General features: G+C 47.4%; 1 protein-coding gene across 2 annotated transcripts in view; it reads right to left on the bottom strand.

Moving 5' to 3' along the window:
• Positions 1 to 16,411: 16,411 nt before the first annotated feature.
• SORL1 (sortilin related receptor 1) overlaps positions 16,412 to 23,682 on the bottom strand; it is a 32,192-nt gene continuing 24,921 nt past the window's right edge. The window contains exons 38-49 of one of the 2 annotated variants that reach the window (XR_014938249.1): positions 23,288 to 23,360; positions 22,604 to 22,686; positions 22,230 to 22,326; positions 21,909 to 22,093; positions 21,615 to 21,734; positions 21,351 to 21,515; positions 20,991 to 21,165; positions 20,667 to 20,773; positions 20,310 to 20,502; positions 19,798 to 20,010; positions 18,583 to 19,473; positions 16,412 to 17,106 (exon numbers count right to left, since the gene is read on the bottom strand). Coding sequence is in view for 1 of the 2 variants with exons in the window: in XM_015884157.3 (XP_015739643.2) it covers positions 19,406 to 19,473; positions 19,798 to 20,010; positions 20,310 to 20,502; positions 20,667 to 20,773; positions 20,991 to 21,165; positions 21,351 to 21,515; positions 21,615 to 21,734; positions 21,909 to 22,093; positions 22,230 to 22,326; positions 22,604 to 22,686; positions 23,288 to 23,360 (1,479 nt within the window). In the remaining variant the exon portion in view is untranslated. Of the gene's footprint in view, positions 19,474 to 19,797; positions 20,011 to 20,309; positions 20,503 to 20,666; positions 20,774 to 20,990; positions 21,166 to 21,350; positions 21,516 to 21,614; positions 21,735 to 21,908; positions 22,094 to 22,229; positions 22,327 to 22,603; positions 22,687 to 23,287; positions 23,361 to 23,682 lie in introns of both variants that reach the window. The other variant, XM_015884157.3, reaches the window with a different exon arrangement.

Here is a 23,682-nt window from a genome sequence, read left to right as displayed (position 1 = left end):
TGATAGGATGAGAGGTTTTAAGGTTTGCCAGGGGAATTTCAGGTTGGACTTTAGGAGGAATTTCTCTAACAGGGTGGTGATGAAGTGGCACAGATGCCCAGGGAGGTGGTGATGTCACTGTCCTATGGAGGAGTTCCAGTACAGTGGGGACGTGGCACTTTGGAACATGGTCAGTGGGCACGGTGGGATGGGGTTGGACTTGGGAATCTGAGAGGTCTTTTCCAACCCTAATGCTTCTATGATTCTGCAATCCCTCATGCTGTGCAGATATTGGCCCTCACTCTCTTGCTTTGCTGGAGGTGCCCATCCTATTTACCTGCCAGCAAAAGGATGCCTGCCTCCAAATTCAGCTTTGCTTTAGCATGAACAAAGCCCTTTGTAGTAGCAGGGGAAATGCTGCCCTTGCTGCTGTGTTATTAGTCAGGCTGAATATGTCTGAATGAAATAGTTTCTCTCAGGTGTTCCTCTGCAATGTGCAAGGTGTCTGATTTGTGCTGTAAAATCTCTGGAGCTGGCAGCATCCTCTTCAGTCTGATGTTTATTTGGTATTCTGTGAAGTGGGTGAGAGACCACTGTGCTTCAGCAAAGAGAGAGCAGGAAGGACCAAACCCTGGGCTGGTGGAAGAGCAGCAAGGGCAGATTCCTGTAAGGTTGTGGTCTGACCTGATGAGCAGCTCAGCAGTGAATATTTTCTAACACCCAGAGCACATAATAACTCCGAGTTGAAAATCCTTTATTTCCTTTGGCATAGAGAGAGATGAGACCTAACACGACAATCATACATAATACATGAAACAAGCAAGAAGACAGAAAGCAAACAGAAAGAAGACGAAATGCACAGGATACACAGCCATGCGGGGCAGCACCAGCTGTGCTCCTCCTGCCCCTTCCATGCAGGGTCCTGAGTTATGCTGTAGGAAACAAGGCTCAATCCATTAGGAGGGAAGGGGGAGACGATTGCTCACCCCACCCCCAGGGGCAGGGCTGGTTTTGCAGTGTGGGTGCTCAAAAATACAACAAGGAGGCATCAGGGTAGACCAAAAATCACCTTTTGGAGCCTCACATGGGAGGTGTGCACTGGAAAACAAAGAGAAGGAGAAATGCAACGTTGAGAGAGCGTTTGGATAAATGAAGGAAGGCAAAATATGCCTTTGTTTCACTGCTGTGCTCCCCCCATCGCCCCCATCCCCCCCTGCACACACACAAACCCTCACACCAGGGCCACTGCTCTGTGTTTTATTGGAAAAATATAAACCGGCTTTGCATTCTTACCTTTATTTCAAGACCTCCTACAAGAAACAGGAAGGGTAAACATGAAAGATCTGTTTCCTTTAAATTGTGAGTGTGGGGGAGTTTTCCTGTAGTGAAAGGGCTGTTTTGAAAAGCCCTAAATGCTTTTGAATTGAATGCATAGAAGTAATGTACACACGGTTTGAATTTACAGTTCTGGGTCTCCTATCCCCCTCCATATGAATCCTATAAGTCAGACGTGTTGCTACAGTGATTCCCACCGGGAAAGTCTGGACCTAGACTAGGAACAGCTGTAGATCTACAATCCACCAAAGTCGGCTTCTGAAACAGATATGAATTATTGGTTCAGTCAGATAAATATGGCTTTGCCTTTCCCCCACAGGCAACCACATATGGCACTTGGAAAGAATTAAAACCTTTACCCTTGGCCAGGTCTGGTTAAATAATGGCTCTTTCTTACGCTTTCCCCCTCTCTCCCATTTCCTCCCATTCATTCTTCTTTTCATTTTCCTTTCATGATCTTTTTGGCACCGGGATTCAAAATGTCACCTCCTCAAAGTGACCCCGAATTTTACAGTGTCACCTATGGGGCTGCTGGAGCACGGGCAGTTACGGAGGGGGGTGGGAGAAGGCAGCTTCATTCATTGAGGACAGAGGAACAAAACCACCTTTCTGCCCCTCAGCCCAGGCTGCAGCTATGCCACTAAAATGGCATTTTCCCATCTCCCCATCCTCAGCATGTGCTGCCCCTCAACCCCTACCTGTCACCCCCACACCCCTATTGCTTCCTGCCCTTCATTCCTATACTCCTTTACCACTAGGAGCCGGAGGTGCTGCCCCACAACCAAACCCTCCACCAGACATAACCCACTTCTCTTCCCTGGGCTTTAAAAAATCTGGAATTTAGGAACCTGTAACTCGCTGCTTTATCTCATTATCTCCTGTTTTGCATTTTAATGTGCCTGCTCTAAAAAAGACCTCATTGATATTCCGGTTCGGCATGTGTTTGTTTGTGTCTCTTGGGAAAATTGGCTACAGATATTGCTAAGTCAAAAACACACACAGGAGAGTTTGCTGCATATTTTCCTCTCCTTCTTATTTTTTCTTTCTTTGAAAGAAGATGTTATTTTCTCCACTTTCTTGAACTGAAAGTGAATTGGAATGGTGGAATTTGGTGACTGGTCAGGCTATAGGATGTGATGTCCCTGGAGGTGATGGAGACAAGGGTGGATGTGACATTGGGGGATGTGGTTAGTGGGGATGGTGGGGATGGGTTGATGGTTGGACCGGATGCTCTTAGTGTTCTTTTCCAACCCTAATGAGTTTATGATTCTATGAACTGATCATGGCGATATTTTCTCCTGGTTCCTCCTCCTCTGGGATGAAACAGTGACCTGGGACAGCATGGCATGGCTCAGCCCTTCCCAGAGTCATGGTGGTGCTAATACCTCAGGGCTGTGATAGAGCAGTGTCAGTGCTCAGCCTGAGCTTCAAGTTCAGCTGCTATGGTCCTGATCTGTGGTGTATTGCAATGTTCTGCTTGTATCCTATGGTTAGGAGCTCTTAGATGGGAAAAACAGCCCTCTGGTTTTCTCCATGCCTCTGCATTGACTGGAGAGGGAGTGTAATAGCTGCTTCACACAAGATGCTGCATTTTTTAGGCGAATAAAAATTAGATGAGGTGAACCCCAGTCAGTGCTGAGTGGATCCATGAAGAGGCTTTGAAAAATGCAGATGTATTTAATGCTTTCTCAGGAGTCACAGGTCTTAAAATAGCCAACCTCAGGCTGGGACGCAGCATGCAGCAGCTGCTGGGCTGCCTCTGTCTGGGATGTGGCACTGAGTTTTGTACAGGTGATGTCCCTGGGGTGTGGGGCTACAAGGGATGTGGCTCTGGGTGTGCATAGCTCAGCCCCAATTTAATACCTAATTATAACTGAGCAAGGTGGATAACACAAGCATTCCACCCAGGTGTTTATTTAGCCATCTTCTTCACACATTGCACTGCTGCATTCTGCTTTAAGCAATGGATGTGACCCTGCTACTCCAGAGCATTGCATCCACCCACACTGAGCATAGAGGAGTGGCATTGCCCAGCAGCAGCATGCACTGATGGCCAAGCCCTGTGTATCTATTGCAGATCTCAGCCAGCATGCATCCTGCTGTGCCTGCATCACCACCGTGCACCTACCTGGCCGTTCTGGGTCAGTTCCCCATCCTTTATTGTCGGTATTCCTACCTCTTGCAGAGGCAGCTATCAAACTGCTGTGCATGCTTTGTATTAGTAGTAGCAGTAGCTTTATTTTTGCTATTTCCAGCAGAACGGCTGCAGGCATCACCTTGCAGCCAGGAGCCTTCCTCAGCCCCAAGCAGGGTTTGCTGCTGCACCAGAGCTCCAGCAGCACTGGACCATGCTCTCAAGTGACTTTAAAAGGGACCGAGGTGAAGAAACCCTTTTTTCTTTATTATTATTATGATGTTTTTTTTTAAATACCCCGTGGTGCCGAACTGAAATTGCAGCCAGCTTCTATTTTCAGAGGCCTTGCTCAGAGAATGTTTTTATCTGGAGATACAATGACTGTCGCCCTGTAGCCTGCAGTTCCCATGCTGGTGCTGCCAGGCCCCATGAATGCGTGCTTTATGAGCTGCTCTCGCAGGTGTTCGGGGGGCATGTAATCACGGATGAATAGTGGGGGGACACAGAAACTCGAGGCAGGCTTGGCACAGGCAGCTAGGCCAGGCTTTTTTCAGGCTGTGAGAAAGGAGAAAAAGAAGCAAGCAAGCAAAAAAAGCAAAAGTTACAGCACTTTCACTCTGATCCTTTTGTATATGGAGCTGCAGAGCTCACCCAGCTCCCTCCGTTTATACCGACCCCGGTGGAGGTTTGGAAGAGCATTCCATGGTGGGAATGGGGTGGGGATGGATGTGATGATGGCAGTGGTCTCGTCCAGTCTTAGTGATTCTATGCTCTATGGTTTTTGCCACCCTGCCCAGAGTCAGGCCAGCATCACCCCCAGGTGATGGCTCCTGTTTATGAGTATTATTGCTACTTAAGCATTCTCTGGAAGAGAATAACCCCCGGGATGTGATTGCTTTTATCAGTCAGTGTCAGGTTAAGAGCTATCTATAAAGCAATATACCCTTAAGCTGAAAAGGAAGGCAGTATTTTGGAGAAATATTAATATTCAGGGTGCGCAGCCTCAGCCAGTGTTTTTATTTGCACTCATATTTTTTCATTGCCTTTCCTTTACACCTCAAGGACACGTTTATGATCTCCTCACGGTATTTCACTTCTGAGGTGATGGTGATGCCTTGAGAAAAAACAGAGCTCACATTAATTTGGCCCCCAAAGCCATTAAAGTGCTTGTGGGATAGGGAAATGGGAGCGTGGTCCTTGGATACCCAGCTGTGTTTATCAAGAATTTGCCTTTATTTTTGCTTTATACCTGCAGTACCCAACCACATAAAGGCCTAAGATTGGGGCAGAGAGGCTTTTCTTTAGAAATAATGGGAGTCAATCACTTCATGCCTCCTGGAAGCAGCAGCTCTGAAGGGTTTGTCCATGATGCACAAATCCAGTGTGGTACCTCAGTATATTGGAGGGAAGATTCCATTTGAAACTCTGCTCTTCTCGTGGGGTTGGTGGTAAAGCAGGAACAGAAATGGTTTTCTCTGGTGTGCCGACAGGCTCAGAGATGAGTACTGGAGCACCTGTGAGATGGGAATTACACTGATTTCCATGGATCACATGGATGAGGTCACCACACCTCCCAGTGTTCATGTCCGACATCGTGTCCTCACATCCCTGCTGGATTTCACCCAGGCAATTCAGATGATCTTAGTCTTCCCAGATCATTTTTGAAGGCTAATTGTGCCCTTCAGTACACTGAGGGTCCCTGTGTTGTCCACACATTTAATGAACATAATCTCCTTAAGGTCATTATGAAAAGCATTGACACAGGCATATCCAACCCATGGCCTGTAGGTCACCAGTGCATGGGGGCACTGTGCAGCAATAGCTCAAATTATGGAGAATAATGTTATGCATTTTAATACATCAAATGAACACAGTGTGTGAACAGAATTTCCCTTTTGAAAATCTGAGAACAGGTTTTAAAATTGCCAAACATTATCAGTTTTTTGGTTTATTTGTGACTCCATTTTCAGTCAACACAAATACAATACCTGCACATTTTCTCATGGGATATACAGATCTGCAACCAGATATTCAACTCACAAATCTGATCATGTCTATTTACTGGACTTTTATAAGCACTATCTGACCAGAGAGAGTCATCCCTCTCTTCACAGTCAGCCTTGATCAAGGCAATGCTCATGTCTGTGAACAGCATTTTGTGACTGGCATCCATCGATGTTTGCTGAACTTGATGGTGACCAAACAGTGGATGTGAGCACAGTGAGGGGTGGGTGGTGCATTGCAGTGATAGTGGGTAACCTCCTCTGGTGCAGACTTTTATGAGCACAACATGCAGGCTATGGTTTATTGCTGGTGAAAGTGCAGAGCTAATGGTGGTGACTGTGCTGAAAAATAGTGTTTTGTAGATGATAATTTGCTCTATCAAACAGTGTTACCATGCTCATCGTACTTAATGTAGTTTCCATGGAAATAAATAGGAGGCATTACTTTCGGAGCAGACAACATATATGCGGCCCAAGACAGTTCCTCTTCAGTGTGGGCTCAGGCAAGCCAAAAGGTTGGACAAAGGTTGAGAGCCTTGATAAGGGTAAGGAGAATGGCAACTGTTGGGGTCTGATGCCCTAAATCCAGCACCACGCAGCCCACCATGAGCCAGCAGCTCTCCCAGATCCTCCCAGTCCTGCTCTGTTTTTCAGTTCTATAATAGAATAAAATGAGACCACCCCCGTAGGACAGCAGTGCTGTGAGGTTTTTAAATAGCACCTTTCTGCTGGCAAGCAGCAGGACTGCAGATGTACTTCGGGTGACATTTCCATTCATAAAGATCCACCACAACTCTTGCTCGTTTTACTACACCCAGAGTGGGGGTACGGCTGCCATCTTAATGATGCCCAATTTAAATCTGCACATGATTCACTCAAGCCGTGGGTTTGTAATTCCATGGAGTTATAAAGTTCTTGTTCTGTAATCAGTTGCTTCCTAACTTGAAGTCATCTCAAATTATAAATTGCTTCCCTAACCAATGCAGAATGCGGCAGCATAATGTCGTGATTGATGCTATAGAGAAAACTCTGGTACAGTTTGCATGCTATCAAATATAATCCTGGTGCAGGTGGGTGACTGAAGCACGGGGTAAAATGCACTTGATTAGATATTTTGTCTCATTCAGGATCCTTTTCTGTGAGCACTGTATGACTAAATGCATATTGCATGAGGGGCCTGTTCCAAACTCCATTGAAAAGCACTGAATGCTGTGCTGCTTCCCCCGGCACGTTTTGCATCAGGGTAAAATCTGTTGGGCACGAAGGGATGTTTGTGTTTCAGCCTCTTCTAATGACAAAAACAAATGTTTTCCCCGTGATATATGGAGATATTAAGGACAGCAACTCCTTTTGGGAGCCTGGTGATTTGCAGTATCCGGTGTGTTCCCATTTTACCAGGTAGAAAACTAACTGAGATGGTGGGGTCCTTAACAAGGAGGCAGAGCCCTGACCTCTGCTATAGCCTGCATGGGCACGGGGATGAATCTTGGTGGCCTTTCAGGGAGAACACAACCAAGAGCGTGTTCTTTGCTTCTAGTGTTGCTCCCAGTGGGGAAAGGGAATGCAATCACAAGTCCCCGTCTCTGAGACCCAGGGGGATGAACCAGGAGGTGTGAGGGCTGGGTATGGCAAACCAAGGGTTTGCTCTTTAGAAAACTGGCTTTAGCTGGCACGTAGCTCCACACCTCATTGCTGCTGATGGTGGAAAAACAGCACGGGCAGCCACTGCCCCGACTCACACTGCCTATGACAAATGGCATTTAGATGAGCCTTTCCCTCTCTCCGCTCAGTGTTCATGTTTATGTGTGCAGTGCTTCTCCCCTCAGTGCCCCTTCTCCTTCCTCCCCTCTCCTTATATAGCCCAACAGGCCCCAAGGAACACAGGCAGCCTGCCAGCACCCATTGCTCTCAAGAGCCAGCAACGTAGCCAGCACCGGGGCTCCACTGCAACTATTTGCTGCCTCGTGAGATGCTGTTTGTATAAACACCCAGGCAAATAAATAAACGCAGCGGTTGACACCCTGCAGCCTGCAGCTGGAGGTGCAGACACCCCACTGCAGCTCTCACCAACCAGCAGCCAACGAAACTTTGCTCCCTGAAGGGTGGGTGGGTTCGTTTCCTATTCTGCTCCTCTCCAACAGAGCTCGAGACCTCCAAGAGGGCTGGGAGGCACATTGCAGTGACTTCCAGCCCCTCTTTCTTTGTGCCAGCGTTGCATTATCTGCGGCTTTGCTTCTTTTTCTTCTCCCCTCTTTCTTTAAAAAGCCATAAAACAGCAAGTACCATTCAGATTATTTGGGTTCACTTCAGTTCTGGCATGGCGCTAATAAAAAGAATATATGTTAAAGGGTTTGTTCTCTTAAGGAGCCGTCTCACTATGGGAATGAACAGTTAACAACATTTAAATGAGCTGAACTTAGTCCTTTTCTTCCATTGTCTTTGTGCCTTTTGAATCATCTGGAATGGGATTTTCTCTGCTGTCTATTTTCCGGTGCGCTCAAATATTTTACATCAACTGCAGAGCGGTTCTGAGCTGTAACCCCATCATCCCCACACCCCACAGCGCTCTGAGCATTAACAACCACAGCCTCTCATCACCTGGAGCTGCTCTGATTGCAACCTTTGCTGAGCAGGACTTTTTTTTCCCCCTGCTATTTTCCCCCTAAAGAAAATACAGCACGGAGACAGGGAGGGCGTTCTCTCCCCGGTTCCATGTCTGCAGGCGTTTCTGCCTTCATTAATTAAAAATGATAGCAAGGAAGCAAGCAAAAGGTTTTGATCTTTGCGCGGAGGAGCGGCGTGTGGCACTGCTGAACCCTTTCAGGGATGGATCACAACCTCAACGTGCTGCTGGCATCTCCCAGTGCTTCACATCCTCGGGTGGGATCGGATATGGGGTGGAAATATGCGATTCCCAGTGGTTGTATAGAGATGGCAAAGGGAGGAGCGGTGACACAGCAGCAAGGGCTGCTCACACGGCAGCACTTTGGGGTTTATCCTACGGTTGGCAGAGATGGGAAGCATTAACCCACATTTGCAGCCGGGGTTGGGGGGGGGGGAAAGGGGAAAAGTGCAGGCGGCGTTTTGCGTGGTGTAGCTTTAAGGATCGAGACTGGAACACCTCAAATGAACTCTGCAGCAGACAGCTGAAAAAAGCGCCCTGGCCCCGCTGCCGCCCTGCTCTTCATGATGTCATTTTTCAGGTGTCAGTTTGCTGGAGTGAGATTGGAACAGGCCTTGTTGCTAGGACGTGAACGGCAAAGCTGGGGCCCATTGGCTGCCTTGGGTTTGTCGGGCAGCAAATCAGCACGGAGCAGTCAGCATAGAAATGAGAAGCAGAGGAGCTGCTGGTTGGGACAATTAATGTGTTTGCAGTGTCGGAGCAAACCGTGGTGCAGAGTGCTGCACGGGTGCAATTAAACCCCAAACCTTCCCCAGTGCAGGCGGCTGATGCTGCCCTAATGGCCAGGCTGTGGGTCGGAGCAATTAGCATCACGCTGCCGTCTGCTTGGGTTGGCACTCAGAGCAGGGATGGCTCTCACTCACCCAGCACAGGTTATATGAAGGTTTGATTACCTTCTGGTGGCAGAAATGGAGCAGGTAGAAATGATTTGCTCTGATTTTTTGGTGGATGTTGTCTACATCCACCATCCAGAGCATCATCCCAGCTCTGTGTCTCATTGGACCAATACAAAGCATAGTGGTAGCGTGCAGTCCCCTCCATGGTCACCTCTGTGGTAGTGCCATGGGGCCATTTGTGACCCGTGGGGAGGTGGGTGCCACTGATGATGTCTTTCCATGTCTGAGCTGCCATCCAGGCCCCAGCTGCAGTGCCAGAGCTTTTATTTACACCAGCCCAGGAATGCCCATTCCACCTTCAGAGCATTTGCATCTGTGTCCAACAAATAGGGGGAAAAAAAATCAAAATACTGATTTTTCCTAACATTTCTGTGCAACCGGAGCTCAAGGCCCTCAGTTAACCTCTGCAGCTCCACAGCAGATGTAAGGTGTTTTCAATAGGGATGCTGCACACCAAGGCTATGCCATAGCTGTGCACAGGCAGATGGAGGTGGCATTGCTCCACTTCCCCTATGCCCATGTCCCCATCCATCCCCAGCATCCTGGGACACGTTTGTGTGCTGTTTCGCCATTCAGAAATAAACTAATATCTGTGTAAGTGATGGGGGAAGAGGGGTTAGAAGATGGAATGCGGGTGCACGAGCCAAAGCCTTGCTGCAGAATCAGGGCAAAAGTCTGGACTTGTTTATTCTGATGTAAACCCAGAGTAAACCCATGCAATTTTGTCATTCCCCGCTCTGACGCATTACTGTAAATCCTACTTTCGTAACTCTCTCATTATTTATGAGCCCTGCCGCAGTGCTGTATGAGATCAGGGCACAGTTATGCCTGGCCACGTGCGTGTGTTAAGGACCACAGCGTGTAAGTTTAAGTGGACAAGACAGACAAAAGCAGTCGATCATCTTCGTTTTACAAACAGGGGCATAAGATTACATGATCTGCTTGAAAGCATTCAGGAAGTCGGTGTCTGGTCTGGACAGGAAATGGTTTTCCTGTCTTGAAAAACTTCACATAATGAAAAAAAAAAAGCCCTATTAGACGCTGAGGTGAAGGATTTTGAAGTGGCTGTAAGTCCTAAGCTCTGAGCCCTGTGTTGTTGCTTGTTTGGGTATCTCCTGCATGGTGCATGGCCAGGTTGCACATTCCATGTCACTGTTTGTGCTCTGCTTGCTGTTGCAGATCAGGTAAATGCAATGCTTGGCTATTGATCTGGGAGTTGAAAAAATGACTTTTGAAGTGCTTGAAGATGATGTTTGCTTCTCCAGTCAGCACCAATAATGTCTCAGCCCAGGTGCTGCAGGGATCAGCCTTGTTGGAAGCTCTGTATGTAGCACTCAGTGCGTGGTAGAGCTGAGCAAGGGTCTCATAAAGAAAAGGCAATGAATTAGACTCCAAAGACACACATCAGGGTTCAAAACATCCAAAATGAAAGCCACAGTGAGTCTGGCAATGCTTCACGTTCTTAAAGCTTGTAACCCTTCAGTCCCCTCTGCACCTTTCCTCCTCACATAATGTGATGGCCATTGGGAAATGAAGGTCAGGTTGGTGGTGTGGTGGCATCAGAGTCACATCCTCGTGCCAAACCCTCACCTCTTCTCCCTGCCCTGATCCCAGCAGGGCGCTGCGTTACCAGGGAGCTGAGTGAAGGAACATATGGGAACGTCACGCGGGTATATATAGCAGAGGAGCAAGAATGGATGCTCTGGGGAACAATAAACATTAGTGTATCTGTGGGGGGAAAGCAAGAATTTCAGCTATTTGTGCTGCTTGGCGGGGTGTTTTCTTCACTAGCAGGAAAAAAAAATGAATTAAAAAATAGCTCGTTGACTTGAATTACTCGGTCTGTGAAACCCAGGAGCCATTCTTAATGTCAAACTTTGTCCCCCAAAAAAGGCACAGTAAGAAAGAAAGATGTTCTGAATGAGGATGCATTGTGAAAAATGAAGTGACCAGTGTAGAGATTATCAAGACTTTGAGCCTGGTTCTGGAGTACTGCGGTGATTGGGTCTTTCTTTTGGTTTTAGATGAGATCCAAATTACAGTGTTTCTACTACACGGAATCTCACAGGTAGCTTTGATTGTTGGGTCTTTTCCCTCTTTTCCTTTGTTCTTTCTTCCTTTTCCTTTTCTTTTTTCACCCCTTTTTTATTTCTCTTTCCATTTCTCTTTTTCCTTTCCCTTTTCTATTTCCTTTTCCTTTCTTCTTCTCTTTTCTATTTCCTTTCCCCCCTCCCTCTCCCTTTCCCTCTCTCTTTCTTTTTCTCTTTGCTTTTCCCTTCCCCTTTCCCTCTGTTTCCCTTTCCACTTCCCCTTTCCTTCCCCTTTTATTCCCTCTCCCTGATTATTGTATATGTAAAGAATATTTCACCCTTCTCTGGGGTACATATATTACTCATCAAGGAGCCAGTTCCATGCTCCTCAGCCCTTTGTTTTCTCTCCTTCCAAGGAATGGGGTGCAGTTCCCCAGGCTCTGTGCAATGCATCCTGCACCAACACCCAGACCTGGTGCTTCCTATGTGTGGTTATTGCAGTGGGTGAAGCTGATTAGGAAACTTCTCGACTCATTCCTGGGCAAGCTGGAAAACGATCCCTGCTCTGTACAGTGAAGGATGTTATCTACCCTGCCCCATAATAAATCGAGAGAGGGGCTGGGGGTTGTCATCTGGTCTGGATTAGCATTGCTCTGCCTTGATGGTGCTCGCCAGGTGAGGACGTGGCTGTATGGGGAGGTCCCTGAGGTACAAAGGCAGCATTGAGCACCTCCACTTTGGGGAAGGAAAGAAGCCAAGAAAGGAACGGGACAGCTTGCAGGGAATCTTAAATGACATTAATTGAAATCTTATCGCTTTCTTCATCTTAAGGTGAACCCAGGGCACAATAAAGAGCAATTATCTGCCATCTTTCTTCATCTGTCCCAAGTGTGGGGAGGGAAGGGTATATCCATCACTCTTTCTGCCTTTCTACACATTTTTTTTCTTTCCTGCTGCAGACAATGCGATATATTTACAGACCTGTCACCTCTTCAAACCCCTCCTTTCACAGGAGAGCTGAACAAAAGCATGTGAAAGCAACGGGGCTGGGGAAAGAGGGGGCAATAGGAAACTGGAACCAGGATAACAATGTGGGCTGCAGCAATCACAAAGCCACTCATAGGGCTGTCCAGTGCCCAGCTCCAGTGTGGCTGATGCTCTGAGTCTAAAAGCAGTCACTGTGGTGTTGGAAGGGATCGAGGACAAACAGCTCTCACTGCTGTAGTTTTGGTGTAGGGAGGAAATATTATCAGGCTGTAATAGGAAAATAAGGCCAAAGCATCCAGGTCTTGGCTGGTGGAAAGAGGAGCAAAAGGCTGTGCTCTGGTCATAAGAAAAGCTGGGTTTCTCTATCATTGCTCGCTTCCTTGTGTTTCATCTCTGTGTGCCTCAGTTTCCCTCCCTGTGAGCGCCTGTGTCCATCACCCACAGCCCAAGGGCTGTTATGGGCTGCACAGCTTTGTCCCCACCACAGCCCATGTGGTCGGCAGGAGGGCAGGCACAGCTCTGCGTGGGGCCACGTCCCCATCCCCAACCTCTCAGATGAGAAGCAGCATTTTTTTTACTCCAAGGCCGCGCCGCTCTCTGACAGTAAATCGATGCTACTGTAAACACAGGAACAAAGGAGCCTGCACAGGAGAGGGGGACAGAACAAGGAAAAGGGAGAGATGGAAAGCTGATAAGCAACCAAAGCTGAAACAATGTTGGGAAAAGCTGAATTGCTTCAGCACCTATTCATACCTCAGCTGGAGCTGGTCACCAGCCCGTTCCCAAGGCCATTAAGGAAGGGGTGCCCACAGTGGGTTGGGTGCAAGGGAAGAGCTGAGAGAATCATAGAATCATAGAATTACCCAGGTTGGAGAAGACCTTGAAGATCATCAAGTCCAACCACAGCCTAACAAGAACCCTAACACTAAAAACACTACACTAAATCATATCCAAACATTCAAATGGCACCCAGGGAACAGTGGGGCGGTGTCACCCTCTCATTTATCCTGTTGCTTCTGCAGTGCATGCGGGTTTCCTTTAGTTCCTCTGGGAGGGGATACCATGGGAAGCTGGGGCTTTATGAGCCAAGAGCCATGGCTTGCTTGGGGTTTAAGTATGTTTGTTCTCTAGCTGTTCTTGGGAAGGCTGCATGGAAGAGCTTTTGTGAATGATCCTGACTGGGGAGAGGGGAGTTCAGTGCATGCAGCTTGGTCCCCAAGCCCATATACCTAGAACAGCACTAAATGTAGTCTGCAGCATGGCAGTGGTTGGGCTTAATGGAAGCACTCAGAGTGCTGGAGCTCCTCAGGTTAAAGGCTGTGTGTACAGTGAGTTAAAAAAGCAAACAACGTGAGTATTGCTATAGCTGTCTTCTTATTATTCCAGTGGGAGAGAAATCTGGTAGTTGAGATTATCATTTCTGAGTATGTCACCCACATAAGGCACACAATTTGATACATGATGGTAAAGTAGCACAAGCAGGTTTCATAACTATACATGTGTATCTCTTAGCCATGGGAAACATCAGCAATTTTAGCAGGCCTGAAAGGTGGAGGGAGGTGAATTTAATACAGTACAAAAATAAAGGTAATCCCAACAAAAGACAAGCGTGGAGCGGTTACCGGAGTCACCATGGGCAGAGACAGTGCATGTTTTGTGTCCAACAATAGCGGCGTACGTGACTTGAAACGCTCCTTCCTTATAAAACCAAATACCCTCTGGTTTGGCTTATTAGCACTAATCTTCAAAGGGAGGCACAGAGCTGAGGTTCCCTGAGCTCAGACCTGGGAGCTCAGCTCTGCTCTCTCCACAGCGTGGCCCAAATCAGAGCGTGGACACCAGCTTTAACCTTCTCTATTTCCACCAGGAGTGCCCAAAGCTGTGCAGAAATCTGCCTCTGTTGCGTGGTTTCCATGCCAGAGTGCTGCAGTTGAACTTGCACTGACTCTGCGCTGAGTACATCGGGTTAAATGGACTATTACAATGGCAGGAGCTCATCTGGAACTAATAATTTTTGAGGCCACCAAAAGTAAAAAAAAAAAAGAAAAGAAAGAAAGAAAGAAAGAAGCGTGGGGGGAGGAATGGTGAGTTTGGTGGCCGGTGCTTAAAGCTTCTGCTGCCATCTACTGCACGTGGGTGGCAGCGGGACCGGCAGCGAGCTCAAAGCTGAGGCTGCAGAAGTTAAAGGTGAAGGATGGGAGATGGAGACCCCGGCTCAAAGCATGGCGGATCATTGGGATGAGATGCCACAAACCCCAAGTGCGATGCAGACGACCTCGGGCACACAGTGGCCAGCGTCTGTTTTGCCTTAGAACGCAGCACAGAGGCAAGTGCTGGTGGCAGACCCACGTGCTGGAGCGAGCTCAAGCATTACGGTGCTCGCCGGCCTGGCAAGACAATAAAGAGCCTGTTTTGTTTATGATGGCCGGGCTCTAGCAGGTCCCTGGCATGGTCTCCAAGGGCAATGCATTCGAATCTCTTTCTCAGTTTTCTCTCTTCCATCTCTCTGGGCTGCCTCGTGTTCTTTGTGCCTATTCTCCCAGGAGATGTGGTCTCGAAACAAATAGCTCACCAGCGCTGCGGCTCTTGGTTGCGAGGTTAAATAAGTTTAGGAGGAAAAAAGTACATTGGAGATGGTGCTGATCCAAAGGAAGGAGCCAAGCACACCATTGTCTTGAGGAGCTCAGAGCCCACCGCGGTCATTTCCTGGGTACATCAGCATGTTGGCTGGGAGTTGTATGTAGCTGCTGCGAAGTGGAACTGGATTAAAAATAATGCTGCTCTTGTGACAAAACAAACAGCTGGGAATTGGCCTCTGGGCTTCTGTTCCTGGCTTTATGAGGGAGCTCACCGCTATAGGGGAAAGGGAAGCTGTGGGATTCACAGAGACAGGGAGGATGCTCGGGGTCAGGGCAGCCCTGCTGAGAGCATCACTGCAGTGCCATGCTCTGCCTGGGTGATAGGGGGACCCTTTCAGCCTGGGTGATGGGAATGCCACGCTTAGTCCACCTTTGCCTCTGACTCTCCATCCCTAAAACACATTCCCTCCCTGCACAAAGGGTATGAGGTGGCAGCAGGCTTCAGGGTGTGTTTATTTAACTGCCACTCAGCTCACAGCCCCACTCCCCATTCACTGGCTGTCCTCCTGGCCTTCCTCCCCACATGGCTGTCTAGTTGTCATCATCCTCCATCTGGGAAGCAGTGGGAGGAGTTCCAGCCAGCCCCAGGAAGGTGCTCAAACCAAACAGGAGGTCAGGTCCTGGGCAGGGTGATGCTTCCAGGCACTGGGTGAGCTCAGCCATGAGGATCCAGAGGATGTGGGCTTCTGAGTGCTGATAATTCACAGTGAAGAAAGAAACGTGCACTATAAGAGCCCAGGCTGATGTTTTACTCATGTCCCACACTTGGCAGGTTGAGGGGCTCGTGGCAGGGCATGGTTAGTATGGATGGTTAGCACAGCTCTTTCCTTCCCACAGACCATCCCTTCCCTCCATACAGGAGGGGCTGGGCTATCTAGGAGCTCTTGGCTCCCCATCCTGAATTCCAGCTTGCATTCTGCTGAGAAATATCCTCAGTTATTTCATCTCATCCTGAATGAGAAACATTCAGGAGTCTGGCATGAGGAACTTGGGTTGCTTACTCAAAAGAGGAGCAGTGAGCCAGACCTTCAGCTGCACTCACTCAACATCAGAGTGCATCTATTTGGTGAAATGCTTAACACCCACTGGGAAGGGCTTCTGCAAGTCATAGCAGCATAGAATCATTTGAGATGGAAAGGACCTTTAAAGGCCATCTGGTCCAACTCCCCTGCAAAGAACAGGGACACCCACAGCTCCATCAGGGTGCAAGATGGAGATGTCTCTGTCCTGACCGTGCACCTGGCTGCCTTGGAGAGAGAAGTGGGTGCATGGGAATGAGGTGTCACTTCTCGTACCTCCAGGGGGAGAGATCTGTTTCAGCAACGACAGGGAAAAAGTCAGCTTCATTCATGAGGAAGGAAGCGACGGGGGAGGAAGGAACGGCTGTTTGTTAATGTTGCCTTAAGCTAAACACTAATGAAGTGCAACACTTAAGATGCCTGCGTGCCTCGGCGACGTCCACCATGCTCACATGTTGCCTTTCTAATTATGTAGGTTAAAGCATGAGGTATGTGTGAACAGACTGCTGCCTGCTCATTACCTCTCTGTGAGTCGTAACTCTGCTTTGCCTGTAGCTGCCGGGGTGTCAGGTGTGCTTGCCAACAGCAATGGGAAAGCAGTGGCATCTTGTGCAGCATGGGAACGGGATGCAAAAAGCTGGTTCAGAGGAATGCTTTGCCTTTTATTGCATGAAAGGTTCACTAATGATTTTGGAAAACCAGGAGCTGTTTTATTCACCCAGTCCGTTTTTATTATTAAGATTGGAGGGGGGGGGGAGAAGAAAAAAAACAGACAAAAAATTCCTTCAAAATTGTGCAATAATAACACAGCAGAAATCAGTGAATGGAGGGGAAAAAAGGAAAGACACAGAGTAGCAATTCAAACAGTACAGTATTAAACATCACTCAGGGAACCTGATTAGAAGTGGATTCTACTACTGGCTTCACTGGGCTGCTTGGAGCCCACCCTAAGGCTGTCACTGTTAGGGCTGTACCAGGAGCTCTCAGGACCCCAGAGTAAATAACTCCATGGCACCCAGTCTGTTCTGAAGTCCATTTGAAAGAGATTGAAAGTCGTTTGGGGAAATGCCATTTGGGTCTTTCCTGAATGGTGTATTACCTTTCCACTTTTGAACTGCTGAAGTCTGCCTCTACAAATAAAGATTTCACATTTTGTGACCTCTGCTCTGACCTGAGAGCACTAAGGACCTTTACAGCCTCAGTTTGTTGTTCAAATGGACTTAAGAACACCAGCCAGCATCTTCAGTGGGCTCAAACACAGGTACCAGAAGCTCCCCCCAGTGCCTGTGTCTCCCATACCCTTTTTCCCCTTACAGATCCCAACATTTTCCTGGGTTTCCATCAGGTCAACCCAGGCCACCTCCAGAAGGGAAAGGATTCGCGTCCCATTGCATCAAGCTACTGAAAAAACAAAAAGATAAATAAAAAAGGAACAAAATATGCATCCACATCCATGTACCATATGTACACCAGAGCCCTCCCGCCCCATATACATCTCTGTGAACAAGATACCGTGCTTCAGAAGTTCATAAAAATATACAATTTACCCAGAACTGCATCTATCCCACCCATTCCCTGCCTGGAGCTTAGACTTCTCTATTTATATATAAAATACACTAGCCCTGTAAAGTTGCTTTGCTGAGAGCACAGCGGGGATTTTTGCACTGTGAGGGAGTGCCCGAGTATTGCATTGCAGTGATCAGAAGTGCAGGAGCTCTACACAAAGTCAAGGGCTGCAGTGCACAGGCCTTCACTGCATTGCACTGGGGGCATTTCTGGATGCTGGTATTCCAGCAGACCGCCTCCTGGCAGTGCTCACAGCATCACAGCACAAAGGAGCCTTTCATTGTGGCCAGAGGTGACCCATCCCCAGCTGAAAGCATCCAGCCGAGGGATTGCTGCAGAATGCAAAGTGGCTACAAGGTTCCCCTTTGGCATTTGCCTTCTGCAGCCCTCCCTCGAGCAGAGCTTTCCCCAGGGGAGCAGAGCAGCAGTATTTACTTATTACCCACTCTCTGAAGGTACCACCTTCTGGGATACCACACTGCAGTTCTCAGATACCTGCACCAGGATTAATATTTACTTAACAAGGAAGGGATGCAATGCTTCTATCTCTGCTTTCTGCCTCCCCCATCCTTGCTTAAACATAATAAATCTTCTTATTTATATCTATAGGATCATTTTGCTTCTGGGTCAGGGTCTGCTCTCCCTGCAGCAGATATACATGCTGATCGAACTACTCAAGATTTCTACCCAAGAATAGTGTCTGACCCTCAAACATGGTACAAGTATTGCAACTGCTGCTCCTAAAATCTGGTCCCAACTCTAGGGCGGAAATCTGTCAATGAGGATGAGAACACCAGTAATTAAAAATAGAGTCAGTATTTCTATAGCGTATCAAACCCTACAGAACCTCAACGCTTTATACATCTTCTGTAAGTGAAATTAAACAGGTTGGTTGCGTATCAAAACATAGTTGGCCTCTCTTGTTTCATCTGTAGGAAGACTGCAGTTTACACAGCAAAAATACTTTGGGTTTAAACCAAGGAACCAGTACGACAAGACAGTGTGCTCTCTTTGCACTGGCACAGAGCTCCTGGGCTTTGCATATATAGAGTATGGCCAAGCATGAGCTGTGGGCACCTGCTCATATGGGTTGGCAAGTAGTGGGATTGGAGGGGAGAATCACCTAAACAATAATTTCAGTGATGGGAAAAAGACATTTCTACTGCTGTGTAGCCAGTATTATGTCTATAGCACGTGTGGCATGATGAGTGATAGGGATATATTATAGATATGTTATTCAGAAGCAGAAGGTGCAACTGCAGCTACGATGATGAAGGAAAGCAAAGACTGATGAGTGGAGATGCGTGGTACCTGCAGCTCTGTGACTGCAGAGCTGGTGGAGGTCCCCTTCCATCCCTCCAACATCTTCCCACCTCGAGCAGCAACACGGGGAGAGCTTTCCTGGGAATGAAGTGCTAAGGCAGTGGCGATTTCTCACATTGACATTGCTGACATGAATTACAGATTGATTACACCACTGCTGAGAGAGCCTCTGAATGAGGGGAAGAACACGTGAAACTAAGGATTGCTATCCTCGTGGCAAGAACAATGGTGGGGATGCCAAGATGCTACTGCCTCGCAAGATAAAGTGGCACATGTCCTACACAACAATGTGTACAACGTCTGACGGCTTCAGAAATCTGTTCTCGAGCAGATTTCCCAATAAATTAACACAACAAAAATTACTTCATATAAAACAAAGTCCAAAGGATTATCAATTCTTTTTCTTAAGTAAAAGCAAAACCTTCAGGGACTGTATTACTTCTCTCTCTACATATATAATCTCCTGAATTTTTGTAAAATAAATTTATTCTTGTCTTAGAAAAATAAATTGAGTAGCCAATTTAGTAAACAGAAAATATCTCACAGACTTAAAAGCATGCCCAGCAAGCATAGCCTTGTAAGACTAAATCAATGTTAAATCAAAGCAATTTGTTACTAAACCAAACTAGTTTGCAATTCACAGTTGATTACTACAAAGTGTTTCTTCCTTTTTTTTTTTTGGCCCATAGAAAAATAACATATTGCAACTCAAAGTGCATTTTTTAAAATAAACAATCGACTATTTTTTCTTTTTTTTTTCTTATCAAATAAAATATTTACACCATTTGGTTTTTACAGTCAGAAACGCGCTTCATGCGATGACCATGGGGACATCATCTGAAAATCCAGTTATCATGGGAGCCTCATCATCCTCATCTCCTGGAAAACAAACCATCATGTGGCTCTTAATGGTTGTTGTCCAGGTTTTAATGAATTTTCATTAGAGGGGGATGTTTAAGTGAAGCTATTAACAACATTCACCCTGGGACAGGTTTATAGATCTTAGAATCAGATCAAGCCCATAAGGATTTTAACATTAAAGACGTCCCAAAGCATGATAAAGGATTTAGGTTGTGTGTTGATGTGGGGTACCTGAGATCCCAATTCAGACCCCATGAGTTATGCTAGGCTGCTGGCAGGACCTAATGATCCTAAGGCTCTTTCCCAACCTCAACAATAATACAACTCTTGGATTCTACATACCTAAGTCGTCCCCTGATGAGAAGATGGCCGAGCCCAGGCGGGAGCTGTAGTGGCTGTTGGCAAAGGCAGTGAAGCTGCTCTGCAGCCGGCGGTGCCTTGTATAGAGCACCACAAAGCCAGCCCCCAGGGCCACCAGCAGCAGGAACAGGATGGGGACCACGATGGCAGCCACGTCAGTGGATCTGCCCATTTTGGATTCAGAGGAGTCTTCACCTACAGAGCAGGGAAGCAGGGTTGCACCACTTGTAACCAACATGACATTTCTCCTGCTGCTACTTGTGCAGTGTTCAAAGGCTGTGGGTTTTTGTGGAACAAACCCAACCCGAATGCATCCAACTTGCTAACGTTTCCATCCTACAACTTCAGGATGGTTTCTTTTATACAGACCTGCTAGGATGCAAAGCCACCAAGTGGCCATTTGTATAATACTCCGCTATCTCCTGTTGGATCCATTCTTGAGGCTTTTGTTAGTAGTGTTCATGGAGGAAGAGGGGGCTGTGCCAGTGACTTACCAGCTCCCAGCTCATCATAGAGAAGCGTGGCCAGCTCCCCACACATCTGCCCACCATACAGACACCTGGCCCGGACCGCAAAGGAGTAGTTGTGACCTGTCTTCAGGTTGGAAACTTTGAAGAAGTTCTCAGTAGTGTTCCCAAGATAGGCCGTGCGGTTCACCAGGCTGTCAAACATGAGAACCTCGTAACCCTGAGTGGGGTGAAAACAACGACACGGCCCATCAGGGTCTCTCAGGGAGCTGAGCATCCTGTTCTATTTACAGGGTAATGGCAGGAGTCCTGCAAGCAACTCTGCTCCCAGCATTAATGAAATGCTGCCTGTAGGATGGGGGAGAGTGCCCCAGTGCCCCTTACCCGGCTCTCGTTGAAATTGCTTTCCTTTAAAGCCAAACTCTTCCAAAAGAGCAGAATGTGGTCATTTTCTGCTATAATTTTTAAGGCATCCGGTGCAGAGAGTGGAACTGCAAATGAGAGAAAACAGGAGGAAGTTTAGGTTGGAATAGGAGTGCCACTTGTTTTCTGGTTGAGAAAACAGCAAGGGGGGCACTTCTGAGAGGGGTGGGGGGCTTTATTTGTCAGCATAGTGCAGGCTGTGCTGGAGGGGAGGGGATGGCTGGTAGGGTCTGCTGGTGGCTTTTACAACAGGATGGCATTTCGTATCAATACTTGTTCCTTTACCCGTGTTAATCATCATGCTGGCTTCTTTGCTCATGTTTCCCAGTTGAACAATCACGTGGTATTTGCCTCCTGGTTCGAGTTTCTTAATGGTGTACTCCACCGTGCTGTTCCGTGTTTTCACTTTGTAGATTTTATCTGTTTTTCTTACTAAATCCTTAACTGCAACAGCATACAACTGAAGGGGAGAAAAGGCAGGCACAGTGAATGACAGGTCTCACTTTCCTGCAGACTCGCTAGCAAACCTTTGCTGCTACAGCCTGGGCACCAGCTTAGGAAGGGTAAGTTGATGATGGGGCAGGGATCTGTCACTGAACAAGGGCTTTGTGTGCAAAGGAAGAGGAGAAGGTTTTGAGGTCCTACCATGTCCTGGTTGGGTGAATCGTAGGGAGATTCCCACTTGATGATGGTGAAGGTCTTGCCTGTGAGCACTGCATGGAGGTGCCTCGGGGGCAGCCGGTTGTCAGGGATCATCTTCACCACGACGTAGTCAGACGGTGGCCCTTGGTAGGGAGACATCACACGGACCTTGAAGGGATGACCCAGCAGTTAGTGCAGTGCCTTCAGGCTTCGGTGCCAAATGTGAGCCCATCGTGGGGGTAGGAGGGGATCAGAAAAGCAGCCTACCAAGAACAGGTACTGCTCATCCCGCTGCACAATGACAGTGGCATTGTGGAAGGTTGTGGTGGTGTTGTGAGGGCTCCTGTAGAGCTCAAGGAAGGATGTAGCATAGAAGATGCCATAGACCTGCAGAGGAGAGGACAAGAGGGATGGTACAAAGCTTGTCATGGCATGGAGCTCCCACCCAAACCTTGGTGTGCTGCTGTTCCTTAGGGATATGTTCCTCCTGGGACCAAGTTTAGCTCTGATCTGCCAAGACCCCATCCCAGTGAGTGAGAAAAGAGAACCTCAGGGCCTTACAACATCCCTCGGACCGGTCCAGGTGCACTCCACTGCTGTCTGGTTGATGGCCCTGGCCTTGAGACTTGGTGGGATGGGTCTCGTCCCGCTGGTCACAACGTGCACAAAAGACAGAGGGCTGTCACCTAGCTCTGTCTTAGCCCAAGCAGAGATTTCATAGGGGGTGTGAGCTGTCAGGTTGGCCACTGAGCAAGGAAAGAGATTTGCACTGTTAGGTGAGGCATGGTGAAAGCATCAGGAAGTGGTCAGCAGCATTAGATGGCCTCAGACACCCTCCATTTGGGGGTGACCAAAGTAAGACTTTACATCTGAACAATTTACCTTTTTGGACTGACTTTTCTCCTTCTATGGTCAGAGTTCTTCTTTCCTGCCTGTGTGCATCAAATGTCCAGTAGATGTTGACAACGTAACCGCTGACCTGTCAAGCAGAGATGGCACACGATATGAACTGACATAAGCTCAGCTATTTTGGATGCAGTGAAAGAGTCATCACTTATGTCTTTAAGTCATATTTTCCATCCTAATTAAGAGAGCTGGGACAGCTGATGAGTAGCAAGTAATGAATGGGAATGGAATAATTAGTTTCACAAAATGACTGCAGTACTTAACTGGGTGATAGCTTACTCCATCCAGTATTTACCACTCATCCAACTTTTCTGTTACTGATGTTTCAGAAGTAAAGAGTACAATTTTACCTTGATATTAGTATTCATTTTTAGGCTGAAGCTTATGGAGTCCTCAGTGAAGCCCTCAATGCGTATGACAGGTGGAGGAATGACTGGAAGGAAAGGAAGAAATGGCTGTTATTGCAATCCCAAGAAACTTCATAGAGAGTTCTGATGGCTCTTCTACCTCCGCTTTCCAACTATCTCCAATGATCAGGTGTTCCCATATTTCACACAATCATGGATTCTGCATTTTTAGTAGCACGATGTTTTCTTCCCTTTCTTTGTCAACACCGTGAGTGTGCACTTTTATCTAACAAACTAGAAAGCAGGCAATTCTGACATCAGAATGTAGACTAGGAGAAAGTCTTGTCAGGAATACAAATGACTTCAAAAGGCTTATCAAACAGCACTTCAGACGGAAACAATTTATTGCCTTGTTTGAGTTTACCTACTGTCAGACCACAACACAGCGAGAGTTTCTGGGAACCTCAGTAGTCTTTTAGGGCTTAATCTACAGGAAATGCAGCAACTATCACAATCACAAGCAAGAAGGGGATGAATTAGCAAGTATTCTCTCAATGAGTGATGCTGGAAGAGCTGGTGGAGGTGCACCCTGCCCAGCCCAAGGTAGGACCTATATGAATCAATGGCAATCTGCCTGCAGCCCTTTGAGCGATGTACAGCAATGTTTACTGAAAGAACAGCACTCACCTTTGCCTTTGATGGTGGTGATGGATTTAGAGACGCTCCAATTTCCCACTCCTCGACTGGTCACCGCAGCAACCTTCCAAATGAGACGGTCAGTTAATGTGAATGAATGCCACCAGCAAGACATGATGCAAACAGAGCAAGGTTAGAGCAAGGTTATGGGCAAGGTGGAGTTCAGGGAAAAGGACTTTGAAGCAAACAATAGCTTCATTACTTGGCAATAAAATGCTTATTACAGAGATAAAGCAGACCACTTTAAGTCAATTAAAAGAATCTAAATGGAGGAATGGGCATCCATTCTGCAGATAACCTCTCTCTTATAAAATCCTATAACCATGGAACAGAATGGATCAGCCCCAATGCAGGTAAGAATCATGCCTGTATCCATAGGTACCCAT

Source organism: Coturnix japonica, chromosome 34 (genome assembly GCF_054131305.1).
Source record: "Coturnix japonica strain WE chromosome 34, WE-NBRP24, whole genome shotgun sequence".
Classification (NCBI taxonomy): Eukaryota; Metazoa; Chordata; class Aves; order Galliformes; family Phasianidae; genus Coturnix; species Coturnix japonica.
The sequence above is the reverse complement of the archived record's forward strand: the minus strand, read 5'-3'. Positions and strand labels throughout refer to the sequence as shown.